The 27,176-nt window shown below is 34.7% G+C and overlaps 4 protein-coding genes across 5 annotated transcripts in view; 1 reads left to right on the top strand and 3 right to left on the bottom strand.

The window, feature by feature from the left end:
- Nucleotides 1-3,553, top strand: part of LOC140988013 (rop guanine nucleotide exchange factor 14-like) — a 7,216-nt gene extending 3,663 nt beyond the window's left edge. Inside the window, exons 3-8 of the mRNA XM_073456851.1 lie at nt 980-1,366; nt 1,459-1,613; nt 1,697-1,771; nt 1,855-2,124; nt 2,321-2,668; nt 2,758-3,553. Of these exons, the coding sequence (XP_073312952.1) occupies nt 980-1,366; nt 1,459-1,613; nt 1,697-1,771; nt 1,855-2,124; nt 2,321-2,668; nt 2,758-3,126 (1,604 nt within the window). The 3' untranslated portion in view covers nt 3,127-3,553. The remainder of the gene's footprint in view (nt 1-979; nt 1,367-1,458; nt 1,614-1,696; nt 1,772-1,854; nt 2,125-2,320; nt 2,669-2,757) is intronic.
- Nucleotides 3,554-14,537: 10,984 nt separating this feature from the next.
- LOC140987832 (uncharacterized) lies at nt 14,538-17,765 on the bottom strand. 2 transcript variants are annotated; one of them, XM_073456515.1, is made up of 2 exons: nt 14,985-17,765; nt 14,538-14,686 (listed from the first exon to the last, which is right to left on the bottom strand). In XM_073456515.1, exon 1 carries the CDS (start codon nt 17,635-17,637, stop codon nt 15,082-15,084), a length of 2,556 nt encoding a protein of 851 aa, XP_073312616.1. In that variant the 5' UTR covers nt 17,638-17,765; the 3' UTR covers nt 14,538-14,686; nt 14,985-15,081. The 2 variants fall into 2 exon arrangements, with proteins under 2 accessions (XP_073312616.1, XP_073312617.1); XM_073456516.1 differs by having other exon boundaries at nt 14,611-14,734.
- A 1,797-nt stretch (nt 17,766-19,562) lies between these two features.
- LOC140987363 (probable serine/threonine-protein kinase PBL15) lies at nt 19,563-21,954 on the bottom strand. Its single transcript, XM_073455830.1, is given in 5 exon segments — nt 19,563-20,219; nt 20,392-20,515; nt 20,605-20,741; nt 21,174-21,268; nt 21,270-21,954. Coding segments are annotated over 5 exon segments (1,272 nt in total). The 5' UTR covers nt 21,734-21,954; the 3' UTR covers nt 19,563-19,767.
- Nucleotides 21,955-25,199: 3,245 nt separating this feature from the next.
- Nucleotides 25,200-27,176, bottom strand: LOC140988657 (F-box/FBD/LRR-repeat protein At1g13570-like). Its single transcript, XM_073457696.1, has 4 exons — nt 27,065-27,176; nt 26,061-26,869; nt 25,796-25,954; nt 25,200-25,706 (listed from the first exon to the last, which is right to left on the bottom strand). The coding sequence occupies exons 1-4, from the start codon at nt 27,072-27,074 to the stop codon at nt 25,419-25,421; spliced, it is 1,266 nt and encodes a 421-aa protein (XP_073313797.1). The 5' UTR covers nt 27,075-27,176; the 3' UTR covers nt 25,200-25,418.

Genomic DNA, 27,176 nt, shown 5'->3' with positions numbered 1-27,176 from the left:
CTATGTTGCATGGATACGGGTACGAGTATCGTATCGAATACGATACGGATACGGCGACACGTCAAATTTTGAAAATATAAGACACGATACGGCTAGGATACGACAATCATTAAAATATATATAAATATTATATATATTTATATTTATATAAATTTAGTATTGAAAAGTAAAAATTATAGAGATAGATGTAATATTTCATGAATCATAAAATCTTAAGTACAAAATATTATTTAGAGATGGATATAATATTTTGAGCAGAATATTTTGAGCAGAAATAGAATGAAAGAAACAGACAAATGTATAGAGATAGATGTAAAGATTATAGAGATAGATGTAATATTTTGAGCATAAATAGAATGAAAGAGACGGACAAATGTATAGAGATAGATGTAATATTTTGAGCAGAAATAGAATGAAAGAAACGGATAAATATATAGAGATAGATGTAAAAATTATAGAGATAGATATAATATTTTGAGCAAAAATAGAATGAAAGAGACTGACAAATGTATTTAGGGATTTAAAAGCTCAGCCTAATTTATTTTAAATTATTTTTCTTTTAGTCCTTAGAAATTTTAATTTTTAATTAACCTCTAAAACTTTTAAATATTTGCAATTTTGCCCAAATGTATCCGAAAAACGTATCCACGCCGTATCCATGGCGTGTCCTGGCCGTGTCCAAAACGTATCCGACTGGTCAACCCTAAACAAAGTCAACGACACGGATTTTGAAGTATCCGACACGCGTATCCGCGTGTCGTATCCGTATCCGTGTCGTATCGGTATCCGATACTTCAAAAAAAAATTTTTTTAAGGTATCCGTGCTACATAGACCACTTGTAGATATTTATTATCTTCAATCCTTTCACGCTGCAGTCGCCGGAACATGAAAATTTGTATCTGCACTACTCTGACATGATAGTTTTCTAACTGTAAGCCCCTACATCATGAATTACTAAATTGAAGCATGAATATTCAGGAATAATGACGTACAATGGTCTCGAGAGCTGCATTCTCAACAATGTCCCGTATGATAATGAAAGTGTCACTAGCAGAGGAGAAGGGTGCGTCACAGATTCCTTCGACGATGATTCTAGCTACTCTTCTAGCAATAATGCTTTTGGATCATTCTCTTCTCTCTGGGAGATAATGAAGAAAGATGATCCGTGTCAAGATGAAAAGAAATCTTCAGCAAGATCACAACATCTCCGCGAAAAAGAAAAACTAGACTATACTAATCGATTTACGGATGTTGAAACATTGAAAGAGACATTTGCCAAGCTACTGCTTGGGGAGGATCTTACTGGAGGTACCAAGGGAGTGTCCTCTGCATTAGCTTTATCCAATGGAATAACAAATCTAGCAGGTGCCTAACTACTTATCACTAATCTGGAATCAATTTTTGTAATCAGTTTAATCTTCTTAATGTCGTTTCGTTTCGCATCGGGTTTATCGCAGCTTCTGTTTTTGGCGAGCTTTGGAAGTTGGAGCCACTGCCTGAGGAAAGGAAAAATAACTGGCATAAAGAAATGAATTGGTTGCTCTCCCCGACTAGCTATATGGTTGAGTTGGTTCCGGCCAAACAAAGAGGCACCAATGGCCGAACACTGGAGGTATTTCATCTTTTAACCGAGTCAAAGGTCATGTCCTCCCTTGTTGGTTCATCCTGCTAATAAAATCACTGGTTTTGGTGTAGATAATGACCCCAAAAGCTCGAGCAGACATCCATATGAATCTTCCAGCATTGCAGAAGCTGGATTCCATGCTCATTGTATGTGGTCTCTTCTTTCATAAAGCAATCTTCTTTTGTTTGTTCCACCTATAATTCACTTGTTTGATTTCTTAACCCTCCAGGACACACTTGATTCAATGACCAATACAGAATTTTGGTACTCAGAAGTAGGTAGCCAAGCAGAGGGAAGAAGCCTGAGTGGTGGGCATGGTCAAAGATGGTGGCTTCCGTCTCCTCGGGTACCTAAAGTTGGACTCTCGGACACAGAAAGAAAGAGATTATTGCATCAGGGTAAATTGGTCTATCAAGTTTTCAAGGCTGCAAGATCGATCAATGAAAATGTTTTGGTAGAAATGCCGATTCCTACTATCATCAAGGATGCACTTCCAAAGGCAAGGAAGCTCTAGAAATCTTGAGATTTTATATAGCTGTTGCATGAGATGTTCTTTGATTTCTTTTGTTAATTGATTCGGATACCTTTTCTATCTCTTCATCTCTCTTTTATGCTTGATCTGCCAGTCGGAAGCTTGAAAATTTTTAATTTTATTTTTCAATGATGTCGACTCCCATTCTTGTGTATTGTTTCAGTCAGCAAAGGCAAATCTTAGTGAGGAACTCTTCAAGATATTGACTGCAGATTCAACCTCAGTCGATGAGATGATCGATTGTTTAAATCTGAAATCCGACCAATGTGCTCTGGAAGCTATTAACAGATTAGAAGCAGCTATACTTTCATGGAAAGAGAAAATCAACGGGCAATACAGCAAAAAATCTCCGGTCCGAACATCATGGTCTTTTGTCAAAGATCCATTATCTGAGCTGGATAAGACAGAGTCATTGGTGAACCGGGCAGAAATGCTTCTGCAGCAGCTCAAGAACATATACCCAAATCTTCCTCGAACATTCCTTGATGTCACAAAAGTTCAATACGGAAAGGTCAGTTACGATTTACTTTACCAAGAAGTTTCAAATTTATTGACTCATTTATCATCAGAGTTTGAAATTATTTAGTTGGTTTTTTGTAGGACGTGGGGCATTCTATTCTTGAAGCCTATTCCCGAGTTCTAGCCAACTTGGCGTTCAGCATTCTGTCCCGAATAGGAGATATTCTACAAGAAGATGTCGTCAGTAATCCAAATTCGCCGGTGGCAATGTCTCACCTTGTTGGAGTCAAGATCCCTGGAATATCAGACAGCCCCGTGCTTGATCGAGTTAGACACTCCTTGATTCATCAGTTGAATAGCACTGATAAAAGATCTCACAATTCCAACGTTGAAACTCAGTATGAAGAAGAAGCTAAAATAACTTCTGTGACTGCAACACCGAGTCGAAGCCGAGTTTGGTGCATTGGTAGAGAGGCTTGCCACAATATGTCAGCTCAGAATTCTCCATGAAAAATCGAGTTCTGTAAATAATACCGTGACCTTTGTGCTGTGCAGAAAGCTCATTTGTCATGAAAAATCTAGTTCTTGCAAATGATGTCTCCTCTTATGGCAACGAGTTTCGCATGAACTTAGAGAAGAAAAGTGACATCTTGCATACCAAAAAAGATGGATCATTTCTAAGTTGTGAAGTTTTTAAAAATACTGTACTACATTTGATAATATTTATGTTGACGCAGAAATGAAGTTGGGCAGTGGGAACAAAAAGCATAATAGTTTAGTACGAAAGGAAGATAACGCAAGTGCACGTCCCCTTACTTAGATATGAATATGTAATGGATATGTGTCAGATATTTCTACGAGTTTCAATAGAAGTATCTGTTTAACAAATGAAATTTGACTGCCATATCCGACACAAGTAAATATCATCTTTTGACCATATTCGATATGATTCGTTACTACATGTTGGTTGCATGGGGGATATGATACATTTTTTGTCTTTTCATTTACAAATTAAATCAATGTGTCATGGAGCTAGGCCTCGCGCATGGACCTTCCGTGCGGTGAAGTCCGCCTTCTTATATATATTTTTCAAAAAATGAACAGCTAGATTTTCCTACAAGAAAAATTTGAACATTATTAAATTTATAATAAATATTTAAAATTTAAAAATATTTAAAAAATACAAAAAACTAATAATAAATCAAAAAATGATAGAAAAATAAAAAAGTCCCAATTAAAATTATGTGTATTTTTCTAATTACGACATGCTTCAAAATGACTTGATCGAACATATTCGAAGTTTATATGTTGATGTATAGTTGAATTCGTCAAATTTTAATTATTTGTATTTTTGTTTTCGTTTATGTATGTGTAATTTTTAATTAGGTTCTAAAATTTAATTATGTGTAGTTGTATATTTTAATTATGTCTAATTTGTAATTATATTTTAATTATTCTATTTCTAAATATAAAATTATTTAATTGAATAAAAAAATTCATATTCCAACAATTCTCTGCAACTTCATCCACTACTGCAAGAGCATCAGAGGAAGTTATCAACTCTGACATTTCTTCAACTTCATCCCACCCTTTGAACATACTTTTAAAAAGCATGACTGAGGTTTCTGCCTTCAAGAATTTTTTGAAACATTTTTGTATGTTCTATGTTGTTTCCATATAATTTCTAGAAAAATTTAGAATTATCTAAATAAATTTTAACTTGAACTTTCTAAATTTTCATTAACTATAAATCTTAACCATATGATGAAATAAATCAGGACCGTCTATTCTTGGAGATGAGTAGTATTAATTGACTATCAATTTCACTTGTAATCATCCAATTTTTCCGATTCAATTTCTCACAATCATTTGAGTTCTTAATATATGTGTAGATTGCATACACAAACACAAACACTTGAAAGCTACCATGAGAAGTCACAATATTAAAAAAATTATTGCCGATAAAATATATGTTCTGATATTTCTCATATCTCGACTCTTAAAACATGTAATTCAATAACTATAAGAAGCTTGATTGGTTTGTGAGTTGCTCACAGACCATACGATCAAACCGAAAATAGAAAAATATGTATATCAAGAACAATTTAATTTATGAAACAATAAATATGACTTACAAGAGATTTATGCTCTTTTAAAAAAATATTTCTACATAAAACTTAACAAAATGTATCATTTTCCTAAAAAAAATCTAACTTTTCCAAGCCCGGAAGCATAAGGTATTTTCGTTGCTTGGTAACCAATAATCCTCTTGAAGAAAATTCTTCATGGTCAATTTCAAAACTTCATGCTCATCAATAAAATGAAAACCCGTCCATTTTACCCTTCCAGATGTCGTGGAACCTGGTCCTGAATTTCCAAATTCCGCGTAATAAAGAAAATCGGGATTTATATCCCACTCCATCCACCTTCCAAATTGATATTTTTCAAGAAAGTATTAATTACAACCATTTGAAAATACTTCCCATAAGGACTTCCAAGATATATTTTCATCATTAAACCGTGTTCCATCAACTGAGAGGGTTTTCTAGTGGTCGTTATTGTCGAATTTTCGATTACAATACATGTTTTGGAATCAAGACTTTCTCGTTTTTGAGCTACAATAGTTAGTATATTCTATTTTGGACGACTGAGATAAACGTGACAACGTTATAAAATAGCTATTGGATCGTCGAATATCTTATCGGTTGTTCCATATATGTCACATTCTTAAAATATTGTATGTGCTTATATAGAGTGTGTGTGGATGAACTTCAAAACTACATTTATAGAAAACGGAGTGATTTGATAATGACATTAAAGCAAATGCTTGGCCGACTGAGTGTCCCGATCGAGGTGTTTCTGAAAGTAATTCCTTGTGTAGTAAATCCATTTCCAAAGACACGTACAAATATAAAGAAATTTAAGAAATTTATCAACTACTGAAATGTGTTAAAAAAATGAAATGAGATAAGTTCTAATTTAAAAAATAGAGAAGTAAAAGACGAGGAATATATGATATAATCGTCCAAATAATATTTTCTACCATGACTAAAATAAAATGTTCCAGATCATTTGGAAGTTCTTTATTTGTTTCTCCAACAAAATATATATCAATATTGTAATAGATAAATAAATGGATCATATAGTACAGTGATCAGTTTAATCGAACTATTAATACTGAATGAATGATGAAACCAGATTGGAGTAAATGAAGGGGCAGCCAAGAGGTACGAAAATTATATTAGTTAAAGTGGGAAATGAAAATAATGGTAAAGTAAGAAATTAAATAATTCATCATAACGGTATATTGATTTAAGAAATTGAATAATTGGACGAGGGAACTCATTCAATGTAAGTAAGTATCGAAAATTTTCAAATTATTAATATTAAACTAATAGATAATAACTGCGTTTTACACCTTCATAAACAGTTATCGCATGCTCAAACTCACTACTGTTTTAAGAAATGATAGCATCTTCGACTAGCTTTTGATGCTAACTCCACAAAACCATGAAAAGCCTACAATTCAACATCAGCATCAATCCACAACCAGTGACCTAGAATTTGCGAGTATATTGAAAGAGATCGAAAGTAGAATATACCCCATAGTGATTTGTTGCAAAATTATTTAGGATGAATTTAATATATATAGTTACTATGAAAGACAGAACTCGAAACAAATACAAGATTATAGTAAAGTGTTTGTGTCAAAGGGAAATTTTGTTAATTTTTATTCTTCCTAGTGTTGTTGATGAAATTAACATGAGAGTTGACTATTGTTAAGTGCCCATCGGTGATGTCGTACCTTCTATCTCTGGATGGCAAACCTGCAAATTTCAACACAACAAGAAATAATACAATATGATATGTTAGGATAAAAACGGGGCTCAGACGAACTGATTTTGCCCCTCCAAATGCGCAGTAAACCAAGGCGAAGACCACAAAGGTTTCCCTTCCTATAACGTGAACAACCGAGAGAGAAACACACAGAATAGCACAAAGCAAAGAGAACACCGAAGACACTCAGTCACCGAAGGAAGACACACACGAAGCAACCTTTTATTTTCTCTCGAATCTCACGCTCTCTCCTCTCACAAGTCGGCAGCTCACAATTTTTGGGGAGATGAAGAAAATGTTAGGCGGCTACTGCTGGAAAGAATGAAAGGAGGGTTCTCTTGTTTTAAGCCCTATAGCCCATATATAAATAAGGGTTGAAGGGGAAGGGCCATAGTAATGGGCCGGAGAAAAATTGGGCCAAACCCAACATTTCTCCACCTTTTGGCCCAACACCAGTTCAACTGGTCAGGAGAGTCACCTACAACCATCATCATTGCCCCACTTGTAGAAAACACAAAGTTAGTACAAGTACCAATATGTAGCAAACACTAAGTAAGCTACAATACAGAACAGAAATAGAACACATCAATCAGAAGTATCAAAGTTTAAAATTTTTAAACAAGATCTGAGTTTTTCAACAGACAAATACTTAGTTCCCATATCAGCAGGATTGAATTGAGAAGGAATTTTTTCAAGATAGACTATGCCTTTTGCAACTACATCACGAATGTAGTGGAATCTAACATCAATATGTTTAGTTCTATCATGAAAAACAGGATTTTACACAGTTGTATACCAGACTGACTATCAGAAAATACTACAACTTCACCTTCAAGAAAACCAATTTCAGAAATAAGACTTTTCAACCAAATAGCTTCTTTTAAAGCTTCAGTGACAGCAACATACTCAGATTCAGTGGTTGAAAGAGCAACTACGTGTTGTAATTGAGATTTCCAGCTAATACAAGCACCACACAACGTAAACACATAAGAAGTTGTTGATTTTCTATTGTCCCTATCATTTGCATAGTTAGAATCACATATCCAACCAATTTAACACCAACATCAGATTTTCAAAATTTTAAACCATGCTTCACAGAACCATTCAGATATCTCAAAAGCCATTTGACAGCTTGCCAATGGTAAACACCAGGATTAGACATATACCGACTCAAACAACTCACAGAATAAGCAATATCAGGCCTCGTGCTGACCATTAAATACATGACAGAACCTATAGCATTTGAATATGGCACATTCTTCATGTTTTTAACATCAAAATCAGTTTTAGGGGATTGCTCTTTACTTAGAACAAAATGACCAGCTAAAGGTACATCGACTGGTTTTGCATTCGACATGGAAAATTTACTCAAAACTTTTTTAACATAACTATCCTGATTCAACAAAATGACAGAACGTTTTCTATCCCTATAAATGTTCATGCCAAGAATACGTTTAGCATTTCCTAGGAATTTCATATCAAATTTAGCACTCAAGCAATTTTTGACATGATCAATAGTTTTCATACAAGAACTAATCAATAGCATATCATCCACATAGATAAGCAAGAAAACGGGAACTCTAGCATTGTGTTTAAAATACAAGAAATGATCATATTTACTTCTAGTAAAATCCATAGAGAGCATGCATTCATCAAAATTTTTGTTCCATTGCCTAAGAGATTGCTTCAATGCATACAAATATTTTTTTAGCAAACAAACATGATCAGGATACTTAGAATCAACAAAACCATCAAGTTGTATAATAAAAATTTTTTCATCAAGTTCACAATGTAAAAAAATAGTTTTTAACATCTAATTGTTTCAACTCCCAATCAAACTGAGCAACAAGGGCAAGCATAATTCGCACAGTAGTAAACTTTACAACATGAGCAAATATTTCAGTATAATCTATCCCTTCCTTTTGAGTAAAGCCCTTAGCCACTAACCTAGCTTTAAATCTAACAGATTCACATTCATTCTTGACCTTAAATAACCATTTACAGTCCACAACAGAACAATTTTCAAGTTTAGGTACAAGAATCCAAGTGTTGTTAACATGCAGCGAATTAATTTCTTCATTCATCGCATTTATCCATTGTACAGAGATTTCAGATTTTAAAGCTTCTTCATATGACTTTGGTTCAACATTATCAATTGACTCAAACACACTAAATGTATGAGAAGTCATATGAAAATCATCAAAATGTTGTGGCCGCCTAATATTTCTTTTAGGTCTATCCCTAGTCAATTGATAATCATTCAAATCACTAAGATCAGTTTCAGGCATATTTTCAACAATTTCTTCATGCGCATCAGTATCAACTTGATTATCAAAAACAGTTTCAGACAGATTTTCAGGTAAATCATTCACATCAGGAACATTCTGCACATTTTCAGATTCATGACTTGGACCAAGTAAATGCTCCACCTTGTTTGGAGCAGTGGCAGGTTCAAGAGTAGATAAAGGAACAGATAAACAGGGAAATTCAACCTCATTGAAAACAACATCCCTACTGATTAACACTTTAAAACCAGGTTGGTCCCTTAACCACAATCTATAACCCTTAACCCCATCAGGATAGCCAAGAAAAACACATTTCACATACCTAGGTTCAAGTTTGTCATTTTTCTGATGCACAAAAGCATAACAACAAAAAACTTTCAAGTTTGAAAAATTAATTTGCATACCAGACCACACAGATTCTGGACACTTGCCACTCAAAGGCACAGAAGGAGACCTATTTATCAAATAAGCGACAGTGCAAACAGCTTCACCCCAGAACTTTTTTGAAAGACCAGAACTTGCAAGCATACACCTCACCCTTTCAAGTAAAGTTCTATTCATACATTCAGCGACGCCATTTTGCTGAGAGGTATAATGGACTGTCTTATGTCTTTGAATACCAGATTCAACACATAAATTGTAAAACAATTGATTACAAAATTCAAGACCATTATCAGTTCTTAGAATTTTAATTTTCTTACGTGTTTGATTTTCAATCAAGTTTTTCCAATTTTTAAACTTCTCAAAAGCATCAGATTTTTTTTTCATCAATAACAGATAGAAAATACTGATTTCCACCATCCGTTGTCACACTAGCAGGACCCCAAACATCAGCATGCAAATACTCAAGTATTTCAGAGGTGACAGAGTGTTTGAGAATAGGGGAATTTGGAAACTTAACTCTGGACTGTTTACCAAGAACACAAGAGTCACAAAATGGCATACAAGACAATTTATCACTACCAAAATAACCATCTTTGTGCAAAATTTCTAGACCCTTAAAACTCATGTGACCTAATCTTTTGTGGCACAAATCAGTTTTGTCACTCAAGACAACATTCACAGAATTTTGCACACAAGATTCACATTCAGCATGACAAACATAAAAGTTTCTCTTTTTAACAGCTTTGAAAACCACTAAAGACCCTTACATAATTTTCATAACCCAGTTTCCCCATCTACCCTATAAACCATCATCTTCTAATGCAGCACATGAAATCAAATCATAACAAAAATCCGGAACACGCCTCACATTTTTCAAAATTAACACATAACCAGAATCAAATTTCAGCGATACATCACCAAGACCAGCAACATGACACAATTTTTCATTTGCCATAGAAACAAACTCATGTTTTACTTCTTTATAATTAGAAAATAGATTTTTAAATGGAGATATGTGGAAAGTGCACGCAGAATCAACTAGCCATTCATTCTCACACAAAGAAGTTGAATGCACATAATTCACCATAGACACATCACATACCTCAGTCACAATAAAAACATCACCCATGTTTTCACTACTAGAAGCCATATTAGCATGGTCATCATGCTGATTTTTGAAATCTTGGTTTTTGTTTTGCTTGGGCATAGAACACTCTCTAATATAATGGCCAGTTTCACCACAATTATAGCATTTTCTGTTCTTGGGTCTCAACTTGGATCTCGCCTTACTCTTACCTCTATTTTTAACAGAAGATTGGTTGTGGTTGTTTGAAGGTTTTTGATTCTGAAATTTGTATTTAGACCTTTCTCTAACAAAGATGACCTCACCAGAATTATTACCACCCTTATTGGTTTTTAAATCTATCTCCTTGCTTTTCAGGCCGTTCACGACAGTTTCTAGACTTACCTGATCTCTACCATACTTAATAGCAGATTTAACATCACTGTAAGAATCAGGTATGGCATTTAAAAGAACAATAGGGGTGTAATCATCAATATTCTTATCTCATGTTTGCTTAATATCTTGAACTAATTTGGTAAACACATCAAGGTCTTCATCGATGTCCTTGTTTAAGTCAAGTTTGAACCGGAAAAATTTCTCAAGCAAAAACAATTTACTGGGCAACGAAGTTTCAGTGTAAAGTTATTCTAATTTTTCCCAAAGTTCCTTAGCCGATTTCAGTTTACCAACTTTTCTTAACACAGAGTCAGACAAGTTCAGAATTATAGACGAATAGGCAAACTCATCCATTTCAGCCCTTTTTTCAGGAGTTTCAGCAGCAGAATATGACAAGTCTATCGCTTTGAAAACTCTTTGTTGTACCAAAATACCTTTCATTTTATGCTGCCATATTGAAAAATCTGTTTTTCCATTAAAATGTTCAAAATTATATCCAGTCATAGTCATTTTCAAAAAACACAACAGTTAACAAAAAAAAAAAAACTATTTTTCACACAGAAAAATTTAAATCACACAAGATCAAAGCGAACACAGCGGAAATAACTTTTAGCCACGGAAATGGAAACACAACAAGCACATAAAACCTAGAGTTCTACCAGCAGCAAATCCCAGCACATAAATCCGCGACAAGCGGTTACGCTACAAAAACAGTAAAAAGAGGTTCCAGCCAATATACCAGAGCGAAACCCTAAGTAAGAGTTTCAGATTCCGACGAACCGACGGCGACGGCACAGCGGGCAGCAAGGCGGGCAGCAACCAATGGCTTTGATACCACTGTTAAGTGCCCATCGGTGATGCCGTACCTTCTATCTCTAGATGGCAAACCTGCAACTTTCAACACAACAAGAAATAATACAATATGACATGTTAGGATAAAAACGGGGCTCAGACGAACTGATTTTGGCATCTCCAAATACGCAGTAAACCAAGGCAAAGACCACAAAGTTTTCCTTTCCTATAATGTGAACAACCGAGAGAGAAACACACAGAATAGCACAAAGCAAAGAGAACACTGAAGACAGTCAGTCACCGAAGGAAGACACACACGAAGCAACCTTTTATTTTCTCTCAAGTCTCACGCTCTCTCCTCTCACAAGTCAGCAGCTCACAATTTTTGGGCGGAGGAAGAAAACGTTAGGCGGCTACTACTGGAAAGAATGAAAGGAGGGTTCTCTTGTTTTATATATAAATAAGGGTGGAAGGGGAAGGGCCATAGTAATGGGTCGGAGAAAAATTGGGCCAAACCCAACAGCTATATTTCAAATTTTGGAGGAAAAATATTTTATTTCTAGTGAAGTTGAAATAAAGGAAATCAAATAGAAAATTATATATATCAATGCATGATCCACGAGTTTAAAGGAAGCACGTGAAATTATGATAGTTTTTTTAAAATTTTTTTTTATAAAAATATAGTTTACAAATTTTATATATGTCAAAATAAAAAAATTACATATGATATTATCTATACTATATTATTTGATAAAAAGGGACTTAATGTTTAAAATATAGTGTTACGATGTGTATTTTAAATAGATCGAATTATCTCATAATCTTATATGATATTTAAATTGCAAAAATTTAAAAACTCTATCATGATAAATGCATTAAAATACAAATATTTTGAATCTTATCTAAATCTAAATGTAAATGTAAGATTTGTTCTAATCTTATTTCAATTTAAATGAACATCTCATTTCTAATATATAAAATAAAAATAACTATATTTATTCTAACTAAATAATTTTTCTAATTAAATGTTAGATAATTATATAAAAACACATCTCTGATGCTTTTTTTATTACAGTCTTTATATTTTTTAAACAAAAATCGCTTAACACAAAAATACATGGTAATAGTTCTATTTAATGAGTAAGCTTAATGCTGTGTTTAAATCAAATATTTAACCGAAGAAAATCGAGAACAAAGTTACAAGTATTGAAATGACACTAATCTGATCTAATTTTTATTTGGGCTAAAAAATTAAATTTTTTAAATAAAATAGGAATATAAGTTGGCCTAGAGTACCTATAAATAAAATTAAAGAAACAGACGATAATATTTAATTAGCACATGATCTTCAAGACCGAACTGCAAAAAAGAAAAAGAAAAAGAATGCAAACATGAAAAACACATCTTTTTGTATATATACATACACACAATCACATTTAGGCAGCATGTGCCGATTCGCTTGGGGTCGGAGCAGTGGCCCGGCCATGGTGGTGCCCAGAAAATGGAATTTTGATCCCTGTTTCTTGTCAGAAAGTTGTTACATCCATAGCCAAGTGACTTGAAAATACACATCAAAGATTTCACTTCTGAGTTTCCAATAACCTTAATAGCAATATATGCACACCTATTAAGTGAAAAACGCGCCCATGAGACATTAAATTATTAAGAATTCGAACCAAAGCTGGGTTATGGGACGTAGTGTGGCGAGTACCTGCTTTTCAGCCTCATTTTGGCGACAAATGACATTCCTTGTTAGCAGCTGCAGCGTCCCTCGCCCGTTTACCCAATGCATCATTCCTTGTGTAGTTTCTCAACTTCACAATGGATGCCAAGTTTGAGATCTCGACCACATTACCAGAGACAGATCCAGGAATCCGTTGGAGGTAATTTCATCTATTTAAGGGAGGTTGTAACATATATTTTTTAATAAAATTTCAATTTTTTTCACGAGAAAGGGCACGATCGCTCCCAGTTCGGATCTTCCCTGCATATAACAAGACAAATTATGCATGTTGCTCATGTCAATGCCTCGAGCCAAGTGCATGCAATAGTGTCAGCGCAAGTGAATTCATAACGTTGCTACATAGTTGCGCTTGACATCAAATCTTTTGTTAACGTGCTGCTAAAATAAAACTATACCATAAACCATAGTTGAGCCTAGGTTCAAGGCTCATTGATTAGGCCACCCCTCAATTAAATGCACACCCTTAATCATAAAGGCACCACCATGGTGCGCTTAATGACCCTAGACACCTTTTAAGCATTTCTTCAATGCGTGGGTTAATAAATTCAAGATTAAATGAAAAATACGAGGCATTCCTTTTTGTTTATAGTTAATGAGCATCTGTTTTACCATCATTTAGTGGTTAGCAATGTACATTCCAATATATGTTGCAATTTCTTTATTCTTTAGATATTGACATTTTATCATAGCATCATTTATGGGACTTCACTTCAATAAATTGCTGGGCTCACCCTTCGTCTTGTATCTTGACTCTACAATACCGACGAGCCTTAGTGTGCCCTGCACTTCTAGTGACTGTGGCATAAATAATGACAGCAAAGATTCTTTCAGAGAACTGTAAACCACCACATCATCAAAATTTTGTTAACAAGCAAGAACACAATTCCATATAACAGAAAAGTAAGTCACGCTGACATTTCCAGGTTTAGGCTTACTCACGAAATGCTCCCTACTATTTAAAAGCTATAACCCTTGTCTTATATATAACCATATCTTTTTACACATTTAATGATTGTTGCTCTAAAGGCGTGCAGATGGAATTCTGTATTAACGTTACAGTAATTAGTAGGTCGAAAATTTTCAAATTGCAGGGAGAAGGCAGTGTTACAACGGTTAGTCAACCATAAAGCAGGTCAAAGTATTCAACACACTTATATTCCAAGAATTGAAGAACTTACAACTCTTATCAAAAAACTATATCATCTATCACAAACTTTTCTCTACGAAAACTCTGCATGCCTAATTTAGTACTTCTAAACAACATGGATGCAGATTCTTTCACACGCAAATTCAGCGACATTAGGGAAGAAACGGAAAACGGAAAAAATACACTTAATTTTATAGCCAATTTTTGTTAAAGAAGGACAAATAAATTAAATATATAAACATCTTAACAATGGAACAAGTAAAATCATCTTACTGTATATTCCAGCCAAATATGTGCATGAACTTAAATCCATGCCCCTGGCTTGACATGTTCTCTGACACAAGGAATTCACCTTTTTGTCATGTGATGAACTTATAATTACCATGACAGTCACATCTCCAGTAAAAACATCTTCAGGCCACCTGCAAATGAAGATCAAGACCACTTGTTAATCATGGAAAGTTACTGTCCTGAAAGATCAAGCAATAGCTATTATAACCAATAACCAGAAATCTATATGCCTGATCTTTCATGGGTAACATATTCTCTAGATTTTGGACTGTAAGCTGTAAACCTTGAAGGAAGGGCGATAATAATCCAGAGTAATTAATGAAGCAAATTCAGGAATCTGATAGGGTGGATAGAGCACCACAGGTCATTGAAAACAGAATTGAAGAGTATCTATAATAAAATGATACAAGGAGAAGAATAGGAATAGACCTTTGAACATTTGCATCGCTTCAACAGACTTTGTACCCTGGCGACCTTTTACCTTTTATCATTCACATCGCTTCAACAGACTTAGTACCCTGGCTAGTCATTTTTCGTCAACGATACTGAATTGCTCGGACATACAGTGAACTAAAGAAGTGCACCCAACTTCATCTAAATTTAGTCCTCTATCCGACATGTGATCCCAAAGGTTGAAGGGTTCTTCTACTTTCCCTTCCTTGCAGTATCCCATTGTCAATGTATTGTACGTCACAGAGTCGGGGACAATACCCTTGCCCAACATTTCGCGGAGAAGCTCGGAAGCCTCTTTCATGTTACCCAACCTACAGTAACCATCGATAATAACAGTGTATGTTACTTTATTAGGCTGCACTTTAAATGATGACATTTCCACCAAGAGTCTCCTTGCTTCCCCCATGTTACCTATCTTACAATATCCACCAATCAGTGCTGTATAACAAATAACATCCGGTGGCAAACCCACCTTTTTCATATCATCAAGAAGATTTTTTGCCTCAGAAACTAACCCTGCATTGCTCATTCCGTGTATTAGAGAAGAATAAGTGACACACGTAGGCATAATGTCTCGGCTTCTCATGTCATCAAAAAGTTTAAAGGCCTCTAGCATGTTAGGGATCCTGGAATATGCTCTAATGAGTATGTTATATATGACAAAATTTGTCTCAATTTTCTGCTTGAGCAACATATTAAAAAAAGTAAGAGCCTCCTCAATTCTCTCAGCATTGCAGAAACCGTCTATCATGATCCCATATGAATGAACATTACAAATGAGGCCGTTTCTTTGGATTTCATGCCAAAGTGTCACAGCTTCGTCCATTTTACCCTTACCACATAATGCATGTGTCAACAAGTTGTAGGTTACAATGTCAGGTGAAATTCCTTGCTTTGACATTTTCTCCTTGAGGATAAAGCCACTTTCAAATCTACCCTCTTTACAGTATCCATAAATGAGTGCATTATACGTAAATGTATCCAACTCAACAACGCTATCTAATACAAACTTAAGAACTGATTTAGCCTCTGGCATCTTTCCTTCTTCACACAGCCCATAAATTAGAGCATTCGAGGTCACTAAATTAACAGCAAATCCTTTATCTCTCAGCATATTATATAGCTTCAAAGCTTCTAAATGCATATTGTTCCGGCAAAGCCCACACATCAATGTTGTCAGCAACATGTCATTAGGTCTTAAGTTCTTAGAGATCATTAGCTTAAACAATACTAGTGCAGAGTCGAATTTAGAATTTTTTAAGAGACCGCTTATAACAGAGGAAACAGTACCAAGATTTATACATAAACCTCTCTCCACCATCTCATTCAAGAACTTTTCAGCAAGATCATTTTGTCTATCCTTGCAGAGTCCACTAACGAGTGTATTGAATGTAACTGAATTTGGAACGACACCTTGTGATACCATTTCATCCTTTAATTTCAATGCAGTCATCATATTTCCCATCTTGCAATAGCCATCAATCAATGTGTTATACACAATTTCATTCGGGACAAAGCCCTTCTCCAACATCTCTTTTAAAACACAATTGGCTTCCTCATATTTCTCAAGTTTCATGAGACCATTTATCAGCACACTATAAGTTACAAGACTTGGGTTCACCCTATTCTCTACCATTTTCTCCTTGAGTCGAAATGCCTCTTCCAGACTCCCCTGTTGGCACAGTCCATGCATGAGATTATTATAAGTAACAACATTTGGGGTGACCCCTGAGTTTTCCATTTTTTGAAACAATGCCACTGCATCGTCGATCCTCCCTCCTTTGCACAATGCACTTATTGCAGTAGTAAACAAGAATACATCTGGCAAATAATGCTGAGAAATCATAACAAAAACCTCGTAGCTCTTGCCACATTCATTTGCCTTGACAAGTGAGCTCATAAAAAAATTGCAGGTCTTGAAAGAGGGAAGTAACCCTCGACCCGTTAAAATACTAAAAACATCCAATGCAACACCAAATCCCAAACTTGCAAACTGACTCGCGTAAACATGAACCAAAATATCAAACGCCCTAGTCTCATTCTTAAAGTCAGCCAAACCCGAATATGTATCCGCCAAAACAATCGCAATCTCTGTGTGTGTATTCAAAACACCATGAGCCATAGTGATGGGCAACTTCCTATCAATCAATCTAATCAAGAGCAACCGTGCCGCAGAATCAATGTTCTTACCAACTAACAAGTGGAACAAAAGACAATACGATCTGAGAGTGAATCTAAAACCACAATGATTACAGGAAAAGTAAAAAAACTTCAATACAGTAGAAGGGTCAACAAAATGATGGATTTCCCACAACAGAGCATCAAACTGGTGAGCCGTAAAATTGGCTAATAAATCTTTACAATGGAAATAATTCAAATGTGCTCCTGAAAGAATGGAGGATACCCACTTCTTCTTGCCGTGAAAACTCTGATCACAAGCTGTTGCCGCAGGAACTGGAGCTGGATTTGATGGCTCCAGTTCTTGTGAATTGGGTTTTGGCTTCTTGGGCTTTTGTAAGGGCTGCGGAGCGATTGAGGAAGAGACAGTTAGCGGACGTTTGATAGGTTGAAATAGTAATGCGGCGGTGGTGACGGCGGATTTGGACACCGTCAACCTTCTCGCGTCCATACGAAAAAGTCTATATTTCTGTGCAATACATCAAGTGTCTGAATATTGAATGTAATGGGATTTTTGGAATTGGTGGAAAGGAAGCCATGAGAAATGGCGAGGTGGTTAGCGAAGCTAAAATGGCCACGAATGATTCAAGAAACAAGCCTGAATGAGTTTCGGGTTTACGGGTCTGGGTTTGGTATCCGACAAACCAAACCCGAAAAGCCATGTCTTGAGGTTTTCCTTTNATTAATATATGCGTAGCATTTGCAGATATTTAAAAAAAATATTATGAACTTTTCTTTTACAAAATTTTGCAATTTTATAAAAAAAAAATATCCACGGAAACTTTTTATCATATATTCTATGCACGCAATTTTAATGGCCCTTTTCAATTCTTATGAGATACGTAACGCAACATTTGAGATACACCCATCGAAGGCGTCTGGGCCGGATGGGTATACAATGTCTAAATTACAGAAGCTGCTCTGGAGATTTTAAACGGACACGACGAGTTTCACAATTGGAACACCACTCTGATCACTCTTATTCCGAAGGTGGACGAGCCTCAATCAGCCAAGGATTTCTGGTTTATCATCTTGTGTAAAACCTGTTAGCTCTGTATATCTCAATTGTTCGGGGACAGAATTGTGGAAAAAGAAACTTGCATTGTACTATTTGGAATTTATTATGTAAGTCAAAACAGGTTGGTGGTATTGGATTTCGGAGTATGATTGAGTTTGATCAAGCTTTGTTAGCAAAACAAGTGCGACGTGTAATTGAATTTCCTGAATCTCTTTTGGCACGAATGCTCAAGGCGCGTTATTTTAAAAAATATGGACATTATGGATGCACCAATGGGGTCGAGACCATCTTTTATTTGGCAATCAATTTTGTGGAGTAAGGAATTCTAGCCAAAGGATTACAGTGGATAGTGGGATATGAAAGCAGTATTAGTACATTTAAATATTCTTGGATATTAAGGTTATGTTATGGTAGGAGTTCTGTCAATGTTGGAGCTTCGCAAGATGACTCTCCTTGGACCAGAGGACACTTGGGAGACAAAGCTCTTTAAGATGGCTTTCCTATTTTTGAGGTGGAGTCGATCCTTAATATTCATATTCACCCTCGAGGTGGTACTTATCGGAGATATTGGAAATGGGATAAGAAAGACGGTACAAGTGAGATCGGGATATCAGTTTCATGTGGGTGTTTTCGATCTACCACATGTTCATTCATCGTGCTCTTCTCTTCTCGACCATGGTTGAACTAATTCTGTAATTTAAAACTACTACCTAAAGAGAAATTTTTTATGTGGCGTGCTATCAACAACTACATCCCTTCAGAGTTCAATTTGGCATCGTGTCCCTACCTCGGCTCTGTGTAAATCTAGTTTGTCTACGAAAACTCATTCGTTACTTTTCTGTCCAATTATTAGAGCCATTTGGAAAGTGGAAGTTATTTTGGCCTTTTGATCTCGAGTGTCATCGAGAGCTTTCCTTTCTCGGTATTTTGTTTGGATTGCAATTTTGAGAAACAAGAAGTGGTCGAAACTGAATTGAAAACGCTCTCGTCCAACATTTCTCTGAAAAACCAAGAAAATTCACGTCATCTAACAATGACTTTATCAAGTGAAATGTAAAATATGAAAACCTTAGGCTCTAAACCCATAGTCATCTTTTGCGATTTAGGGAATAAATATTTATCAAACAAACGACAACATATATAATATACTTGACATAAACTTGTGTGAGACGGTCTCACGGATCGTATTTGTGAGATGAATCTCTTATTTGGGTCATCCATGAAAAAATATTATTTTTTATGCCAAGAGTATTACTTTTTATTGTGAATATAGGTAGAGTTGATCCGTCTCACATATTAGGATCCGTGAGACGGTCTCATATGAGAACCACACAATATAATTAATGGATAGCAAGAAAAAAAGAAGAGGATGTTTTTATATTATATATCAATTTGACATTCATATTCACATAATTACATACATTGGCAAACTATACATGCCTTGTTTTCAAATGCTAATATTTTCTTTTTTCTGCTTTTTTTTATATATATAAGAAAAGATAAGAGTAATAATTTTTTAACATATTATTAATATCCAAATCTCAAATTTATATAAACCAAAGCTCATTTGCTCCTAGGACTTGCAGCAGCAACAGTAGCAGCGCTCTTGCACCCAAACCCGTTTTCCCTCCTCATCTTATTCGGGTAGCCCACATTTCGACCCGTTTTCGGGGATCCCGGCCACTGTCCATAGGTGACGGCCATATCCTTCAGATTTTGCAGGCTTTCAAGAGTTTCAATAATGACCGGCATTTTGGGCCTGTCTTTTGGGTTCAAGCTCACACACTGTTGGGCCATTAGGCCTATTTCTTTGGCCCCTTTGACGGAGTACTGTCCTCCAAGACGAGGGTCCATTATGCACCGTAATCTCCGGCTATTGATTAAGTAGGGCATGGCCCAGTCCACTAAGTTTTGTTCACTTTTCGGCCTTTTTTTGTCCATTGCTCTTCTCCCAGTTAGGAGTTCCAGTAGAACCACTCCGAAACTGTATATGTCACTTTTAGTAGTTAAATGGCCTGCATCATGTCCACAAGGAAGCATACAATTGATAAGTTATCATGTCTCATACCATAAATTATATAAAATAAAATATTTTCACGGGTTTTCGATAAATATCTATAATTTCTTTCGTTTATCTTAATTTTCGATCCTACGATTGATATCAGTATTCATATCATATGTATCTACCTGTGCTAACATACTCAGGAGCGGCGTATCCGTACGTTCCCATTACCCTTGTGGTAACATGGGTATTCGATCCTTCCGGTCCCATTTTCGCTAGTCCGAAATCTGATAATTTGGCATTAAAATCCTGGCGAAAAAGGAAATAAAATAAAATACATCATCTTTTTATTTATTTATTTGTCACGAAAAAACAAGCTTAATTATATGTATAGGTACCGAATCGAGCAAGATATTGGAGGTCTTGAAATCACGATATATGACAGGGTTCTCAGCACCGTGCAGGAAAGCAAGACCTTTGGCTGCACCGATTGCGATTTTCAATCTTGTCCCCCATGGCAGTGATATGGACAACCCTGTCATATATATAATCAATTTTCAGTCGATACACAACGATTTTTTAGTTTTATTAATCATTTTTTAAAAAAAAATTGGTTATTAATCAAAATTAAAAATTAAAAATGATTTTTCCTGTATTAAAAAATATAAATAAGGATGTCAACATATTCTCGAGTGGAAAAAAATGTTTGTGCCTTCACTTATAAATTGTAATGACCAAAAGTAGTCACTTTAATAGATTGACTTTTAATAATAAAACAACATAGACAATAATAATAAAATATCTGGTATTAAAATTAGTATACACCTTTTTTTAAAAAATAAAATTAAAGTTGGGTCTTTCTAAATTTGTAAAATTTCCCTTTTTCAAAAAAATTAAATAAATTAAAACTCTTTCTTTAATTATTTCAAAAAATTAAAACGAAGAGAGCTGGGAATTAAATAGTTACTCTTGAATAAATGATTTTCCAAGCTGCCTCGAGGCATGAATTCATACACGAGAAGCCTTTCTTCATCTTCGCAGCAATAACCAATCAACTTCANCTATATAGATATATATGTTTGTATATATGTATAAGCAAAGACTTACAAGCCATTCCCTATGACCTTGAAGGCCTTCAATATCAAGAAGTTTAACAGCAACAGCCTGTGCCTTCAGCCCTGCTCGCAAACTCTCGTCCACATACCCTTTATGCACCCTCCCAAAACCACCTTCTCCCAACAAGAAGTTGCTCGAAAAGTTATGCGTTATGCCGCGGAGTTCACTCAGCTGGAAGTCATACAAATCCTGGCCGAAAGACTGAGCAAGATCCTCGTTGATCCTGGCGGAAGAAGAACGGCTTACGTCGGAGAACGAAAACTTTCTAAAAGAAGGCAATGGGGCTATGTTCTTGGAGAATTCGGATTTCGAAGGCCGGCAACGGCTAAAGCTTCGGAAAATAATGTGATCATCCGCAGAACAACATTTGGAAGTTAAGGGTCTCCATGGCTGAGACTTTGTGGTTCTCATTCTTGGCTTTTGGTGTGTGGGAAAATGTGGCTGTGGAGGGATATATATGTTATATCGAGTATGGTCTGATTAATGCTTCACCTGAAATTTAATTTAATGGGGTTTATTTTGGATTAAAATTTGTTGTTTTATTAAAAAATTCGAAATCATAGGATCATTAAATATTAATGGGATTAGCTAGAAACTTATATTTATAAAATGGGTTTTTAAAAAAACTAATATATTTGTAAGTATCCATAATTTGAGAAGTTTGTAATGGCTTTATTGAGGAAGAATGCATGAGGAATCAAAGGAGAGGACATGCTTTCTTTAACAACTCCAACCACTCTACTTAATAGGGTCATAGTTTATTAAATTTTTGATTTAATCTTTGGATTTATTTGCAGATTTTCTTCTGTTTCTTGATTTGTTTGGAATGCTTTGTCTTTATGCGGAAAATTGTCAATGTAGTTATTTGGGCAAGTGTCGGCTTAGGAGATTCGACAAAAATATTTAGCAGATTGGGTGAGAGATGCAATAAGTATATATTTTTAATGAGAAACTAAAAACTTTTGGTAATAGTGTGGCTAAGTACAATTGGTGGCCCTCTACTTGGGTTAAGTTTTAATCATGTTTATCTTCAAAAAGTTTGTGTGTTTTAAAAGGTTTAAAACAATTGTGTAAAAAGTATTTAATGAGCTAAAATTCTCTGTATTTTATGTGATGGTTAAACGTAATTTCATGCCATAGTTGAACGTGGATATTTTTTTTTATCATAAACGTGTCATGCCCGAGGTCGAAGATGGCGGGGTGATTGTCGGTGCCATGAAGTTGTACGGAAAATGAGCGGCTTTTGACAAACTTTTAGGCGAGGAGAACATGATGAATAGATCTTACACCTGAAGGAGAGTATGAAGCATTACAATAAAACCAATACATATAACTATATACGAGAAATAAGTGTAAATTTAGCGAAATGTATATCGTCATATCGATTATCAAATTATTTCATTTGAAAGTTTATGGAGTAAAACTATATGGATATAAATTTTGAGAGTGAGGCTCATGTGAGACCGTCTCACGGATCTTAATCTGTGAAACGGGTCAACCCTACCCATATTCACAATAAAAAGTAATACTATTAGCATAAAAAGTAATACTTTTTAATGGATGACCCAAATAAGAGATCTGTCTCACAAATATGACCCGTGAGACCGTTTCACACAATTTTTTGCCAAATTTTGAAGGAAGCATTCGAATATCGATCAAATGATGGCCACCTGCATTTGTTACATACTGTATAATTAATTACAGTCTATAAATTCATGATTATATTTTGATTATATATACTTATTTTGCACGATATTATTTATATAAATAATAAATGTTTGATTTAATATGGTAATATAGATATACATATAATATGGTGCTTATTCCCAATTCGTACGTATCTCGGAGTTGTTGGAAGAATGAGGTTATTAGTGACGCTTATAGTGTCACTTTTCTGCTCCACTATAACAACCATTCTCGGATACTTTAATTTTAATTAAAAACAATAATAATTATAAAATTTATAACCCTTTCTCTCATTCTGTCGTACAAATATTTTTTTATGACGTGAGAATTTTTAGCTGTTGTTCTTCGATACGGAGTAAATCTTGAACTAATACGTTATATAATACACAATCTCAAGGATGAAAATAGTTTTCTATAAATGAAAAACATGATTTAATTGGTATTTTTTGAGTAATAAGACTTATATACAGTTTCTTGTATGTAACAATTCAATCAATCCTAATCGAAAAAAGGCCTTTGAACAAATTGCATTTGGGTAGTTGAATAAGACCTAAAACTGATTTGAACTATATGCCTACCATATCTTCCTTCACCCGAAAAAAAATCGGATCTTTATACCAAAACAGGAGAAATGAAAAGATTGGAGATATGTTTTTTATCCTAAAAAGTAAATATATAAATCTTTGATGATTTCAAGAAGTATAATTTTATCCTTTTCGATATAAGTGAAAATGTGGAGTAACTAAAAAAAAAAGCAAATGATCAATAAATATCTGTCTCAATAGTTCAGTTTTTGTTAGACTAATTTTTTTTTTTTTTTCAATCCTTGACCAATCCAAAAAATGTTTTTGTACTTCAATGTCTCATGTAAGTTTTTTTTTGGATGAAATTCGGTACAAAACATGAAAAATTTGGAACAAATATATTATATTTTAAAACCAAATATTTTAGATCTGACACTAATATATGTTTTTTTTAGTAAGCAAACATGTTTAAAATTTTTTGCTATTAATGACATGTTTTTTCGGATGAAAATTCGGTACAAAACTTTGAAAATATGGTATTAATATATGATATTTGAGTAATCAAACATGTATAACAAATTTTGGTATTAATGACAAGTTTTTCGGATGTAAACTAGTACAAGACATTAAATATGTGATACTAATATATTATATTTCAGTATACTCTTTCAGATCGAGTACTAATATATGATATTTGAGCACACAAACAAGTGTAGTAAGTATTGATATTAATATAGTTGTTCCAATTTTATACTCAAAATTTTATCTTTTGTACAAGATCTAAAATAATTTGTTTGCCAATATCGTATATATGTTCCAGATTTTCAATGTTTTATATCAAATTTTATCTGAAAAAATAATTGTGAGCCTAGAGAGTGTAGAAACATTTTTTTGTGTGGACGAGATACAACAGAGAACTTCAATCTTACAGAAACTGAATACATATGTAACTATGTTGTTGGATTAAAACGTATTTTAACTCAATTACTGTATCCTAACTTTATTTTTTGAATAATCATATTTAATTCGTCTTGATAATATATTAATATCTCGTATTGATTGATCGGTTGCGCCTTGTTTGTGGCCACATCGTCAATATTTAAATAATAGCAAATCTTCGTACGAAATTGATTTGTTAACCAAATTTTATAGTTCGTAATTTGGTCAAATTGTCTCATATTTTCTAATTTTGGTTGATAGGCCTCATAATTTGAAGGGATGTGGCCCATTTTTGTGAAAATATGCAAACCACTTTAAGGCTATTTTAGAAGGGTTAAATTTTTTTCCCCATAACTTTACCCTTGTTAATTTAATGAACTAATTTTTCAATTTTTGATTTTGATACATTATATTTCATATTTAACTATTTTGATCAATTTTCACAGGAAAAAGCTAATTAATTCGTGACTGAAACTCACGAGACTAAAAAATTAAAGATTTCTTGATCTCTTTCATAGACAACAGCGTCTGATATCATTCTGTCACCTCTACCGCGACCCAACCACAACTGCACAGTCGACTTCTTTTACAAATATTTTCTTTCCGCTATGAGTGTATGAAAATAGTGAACCCAGATGAGCGCAAGGATTGTAAACAAATTCAAACCCCATTGGATACAAATATAAATGAAGTGGAGTAATTTTCCAGCGTGCGAAGGGTATATGAAATAAAGACCGAATAAGATTATATCATTTTATCCTTCTCAACCACAAATCACAACACCCCGCATCAATATTATCAGACAAGTCTTAGTTCCAAATTTATTCAAACTAAATTCAGGAACTATCAGCACATACAGCCATTAAAAACCAAGGCCATAAATCGACAAGAATTAACAACCAAGCTAAATTATTTACAAAAGTAATGCAAGCTCATGGCTCTTAAAACTATTCCTTATCAGAATTAATGATTTCCGCCTTTGGAGATGCTCGAGGAAACTGTTTGAGTTCGTTTAATATCGACTCTCCTCCATCAAGAACACTACTTGAATGGGGGGCAATTGCCATTTCCTCGAGTTCAGTAGCAGATGATAATAGATATTTTATGAACTCCATTTCAGACTCGTTGCCAGAGAAAAGTTGCATAGTAACGGTTTTAAGGTGTGTTAATGTATCCGAGCTTTTCTGGGATCGGAGAAATTCCGAGACAGAATCCACAACATCGGAGGTGAAGGCCTGGGGATAACAGAAATTTCATCAAAACTGGTTCTTGATTGGAAATTTTGGAAACATAATCATAATTCCAGAACTAGATAGAAACTTACAGTAATTTTAAGCTTTTGTAGATTGGGGGAGCTTCTGATGAAGCAAATGGCACAAGCGATTTCCTGAATCTTTTCAAAATACATATCTGAAAGGTGAAGAGTTTTCAGGGTTCTCAACGCCACTGGCAGTTTCCTCGGGGCACCATACTCGACAAGATCCTATAAATGTACCAAGAAAAGTTCATTAATTGAGATCACACACAATACTTAACCCAATTATTATTTTCAAACTTTGTGTCAACTAATGCATTGTAAATTTCCTCACCTCCAAGGCGTAAGCCTGCAGTTGTAGCTCCTCGAGTGCAGGTAGAGAGCTTAGGGACTTAACCAAATCGATGGAGAATCGATTTTCCCTTTTGAAATCCATGGAGGAGAAAGATATTTTAACATCTTTAAGAAGGGGGCACTTCTCAAAAGAAATGGATCTGAATAAGCCATGAAACTGAAGATATTTTAACTTCGGCCCGACGATTTCGAGACAATCAAAGCTAGTGCAATGAACCAACCTTAGTCTTTCAACTGCGGGGCAGGAAGCAAAGAATTTTCCGAAAGTTTCGGGTACTAGTACAACATTTTGAAGATCAAGGTTCTCGAGTTTACTAAATCCTTTGAAACCCGAGGGAGGATTGAATGCACAGTTATAGAGCTTTAAATTTCTCAAGTTCTGGAAAGTATATATATCAGAAGGTAGCTTATGGTTCTCTCCCCTAGATACATGGAGGGTTAAATCTTGGAGGGTATTTTTTGGAAGCCGATGGATCCATTGATCAATACGGGGGCTACTTTTCAGATCGGGGACTTGGAGTGCAAATCTAAGCAGAGGCCCCCTGTGAAGTTTAAGAATTTGGTGAACAAGGGTCTCGAGTTTGTGACCTCCGAGAAACATTTGGTCAAACCAGAAATCAAACACGATTTCAGGGCATGTTATCCATTTATACCTCCATTCTCTCGACAAAATGCTCGTTCTGACTATGTCTCGTAGAGGCAAGCATCCAAGAATGTTCTCAATTATGCTACAAGGCAGATTGCTAATCAAATCAACCTCAGACATAATGGATCCCTTCATTCTCATGTCTAAAACACAAAACCAAGAAAAATAACTCAGGATTTCGAAATCATCATACCACAAAAGTTGAAAAAAAAATCATAAATAAACAATTGATTAAAATTTTAGACTTTTTTGGTTTGATTCACAAGAAAGTTTTAAACATTTCTTTAAGACTAAAATAAATAGGGAAGTTAAAAATACAGAAGAACCAAATATTTTACCCCTATGCATAGCTCTTCTGTTCGAACCAAGACTTCAACTGAACAAGAAAGAGATGTTTCAACGTATCGAACTCTGTTAAAGGGTAGCAAGTCAACTTTATATACATATATA

This window comes from Primulina huaijiensis, chromosome 11, assembly GCF_012295235.1.
Source record: "Primulina huaijiensis isolate GDHJ02 chromosome 11, ASM1229523v2, whole genome shotgun sequence".
Classification (NCBI taxonomy): Eukaryota; Viridiplantae; Streptophyta; class Magnoliopsida; order Lamiales; family Gesneriaceae; genus Primulina; species Primulina huaijiensis.
This window is presented reverse-complemented; position numbering and strand designations above follow the sequence as displayed.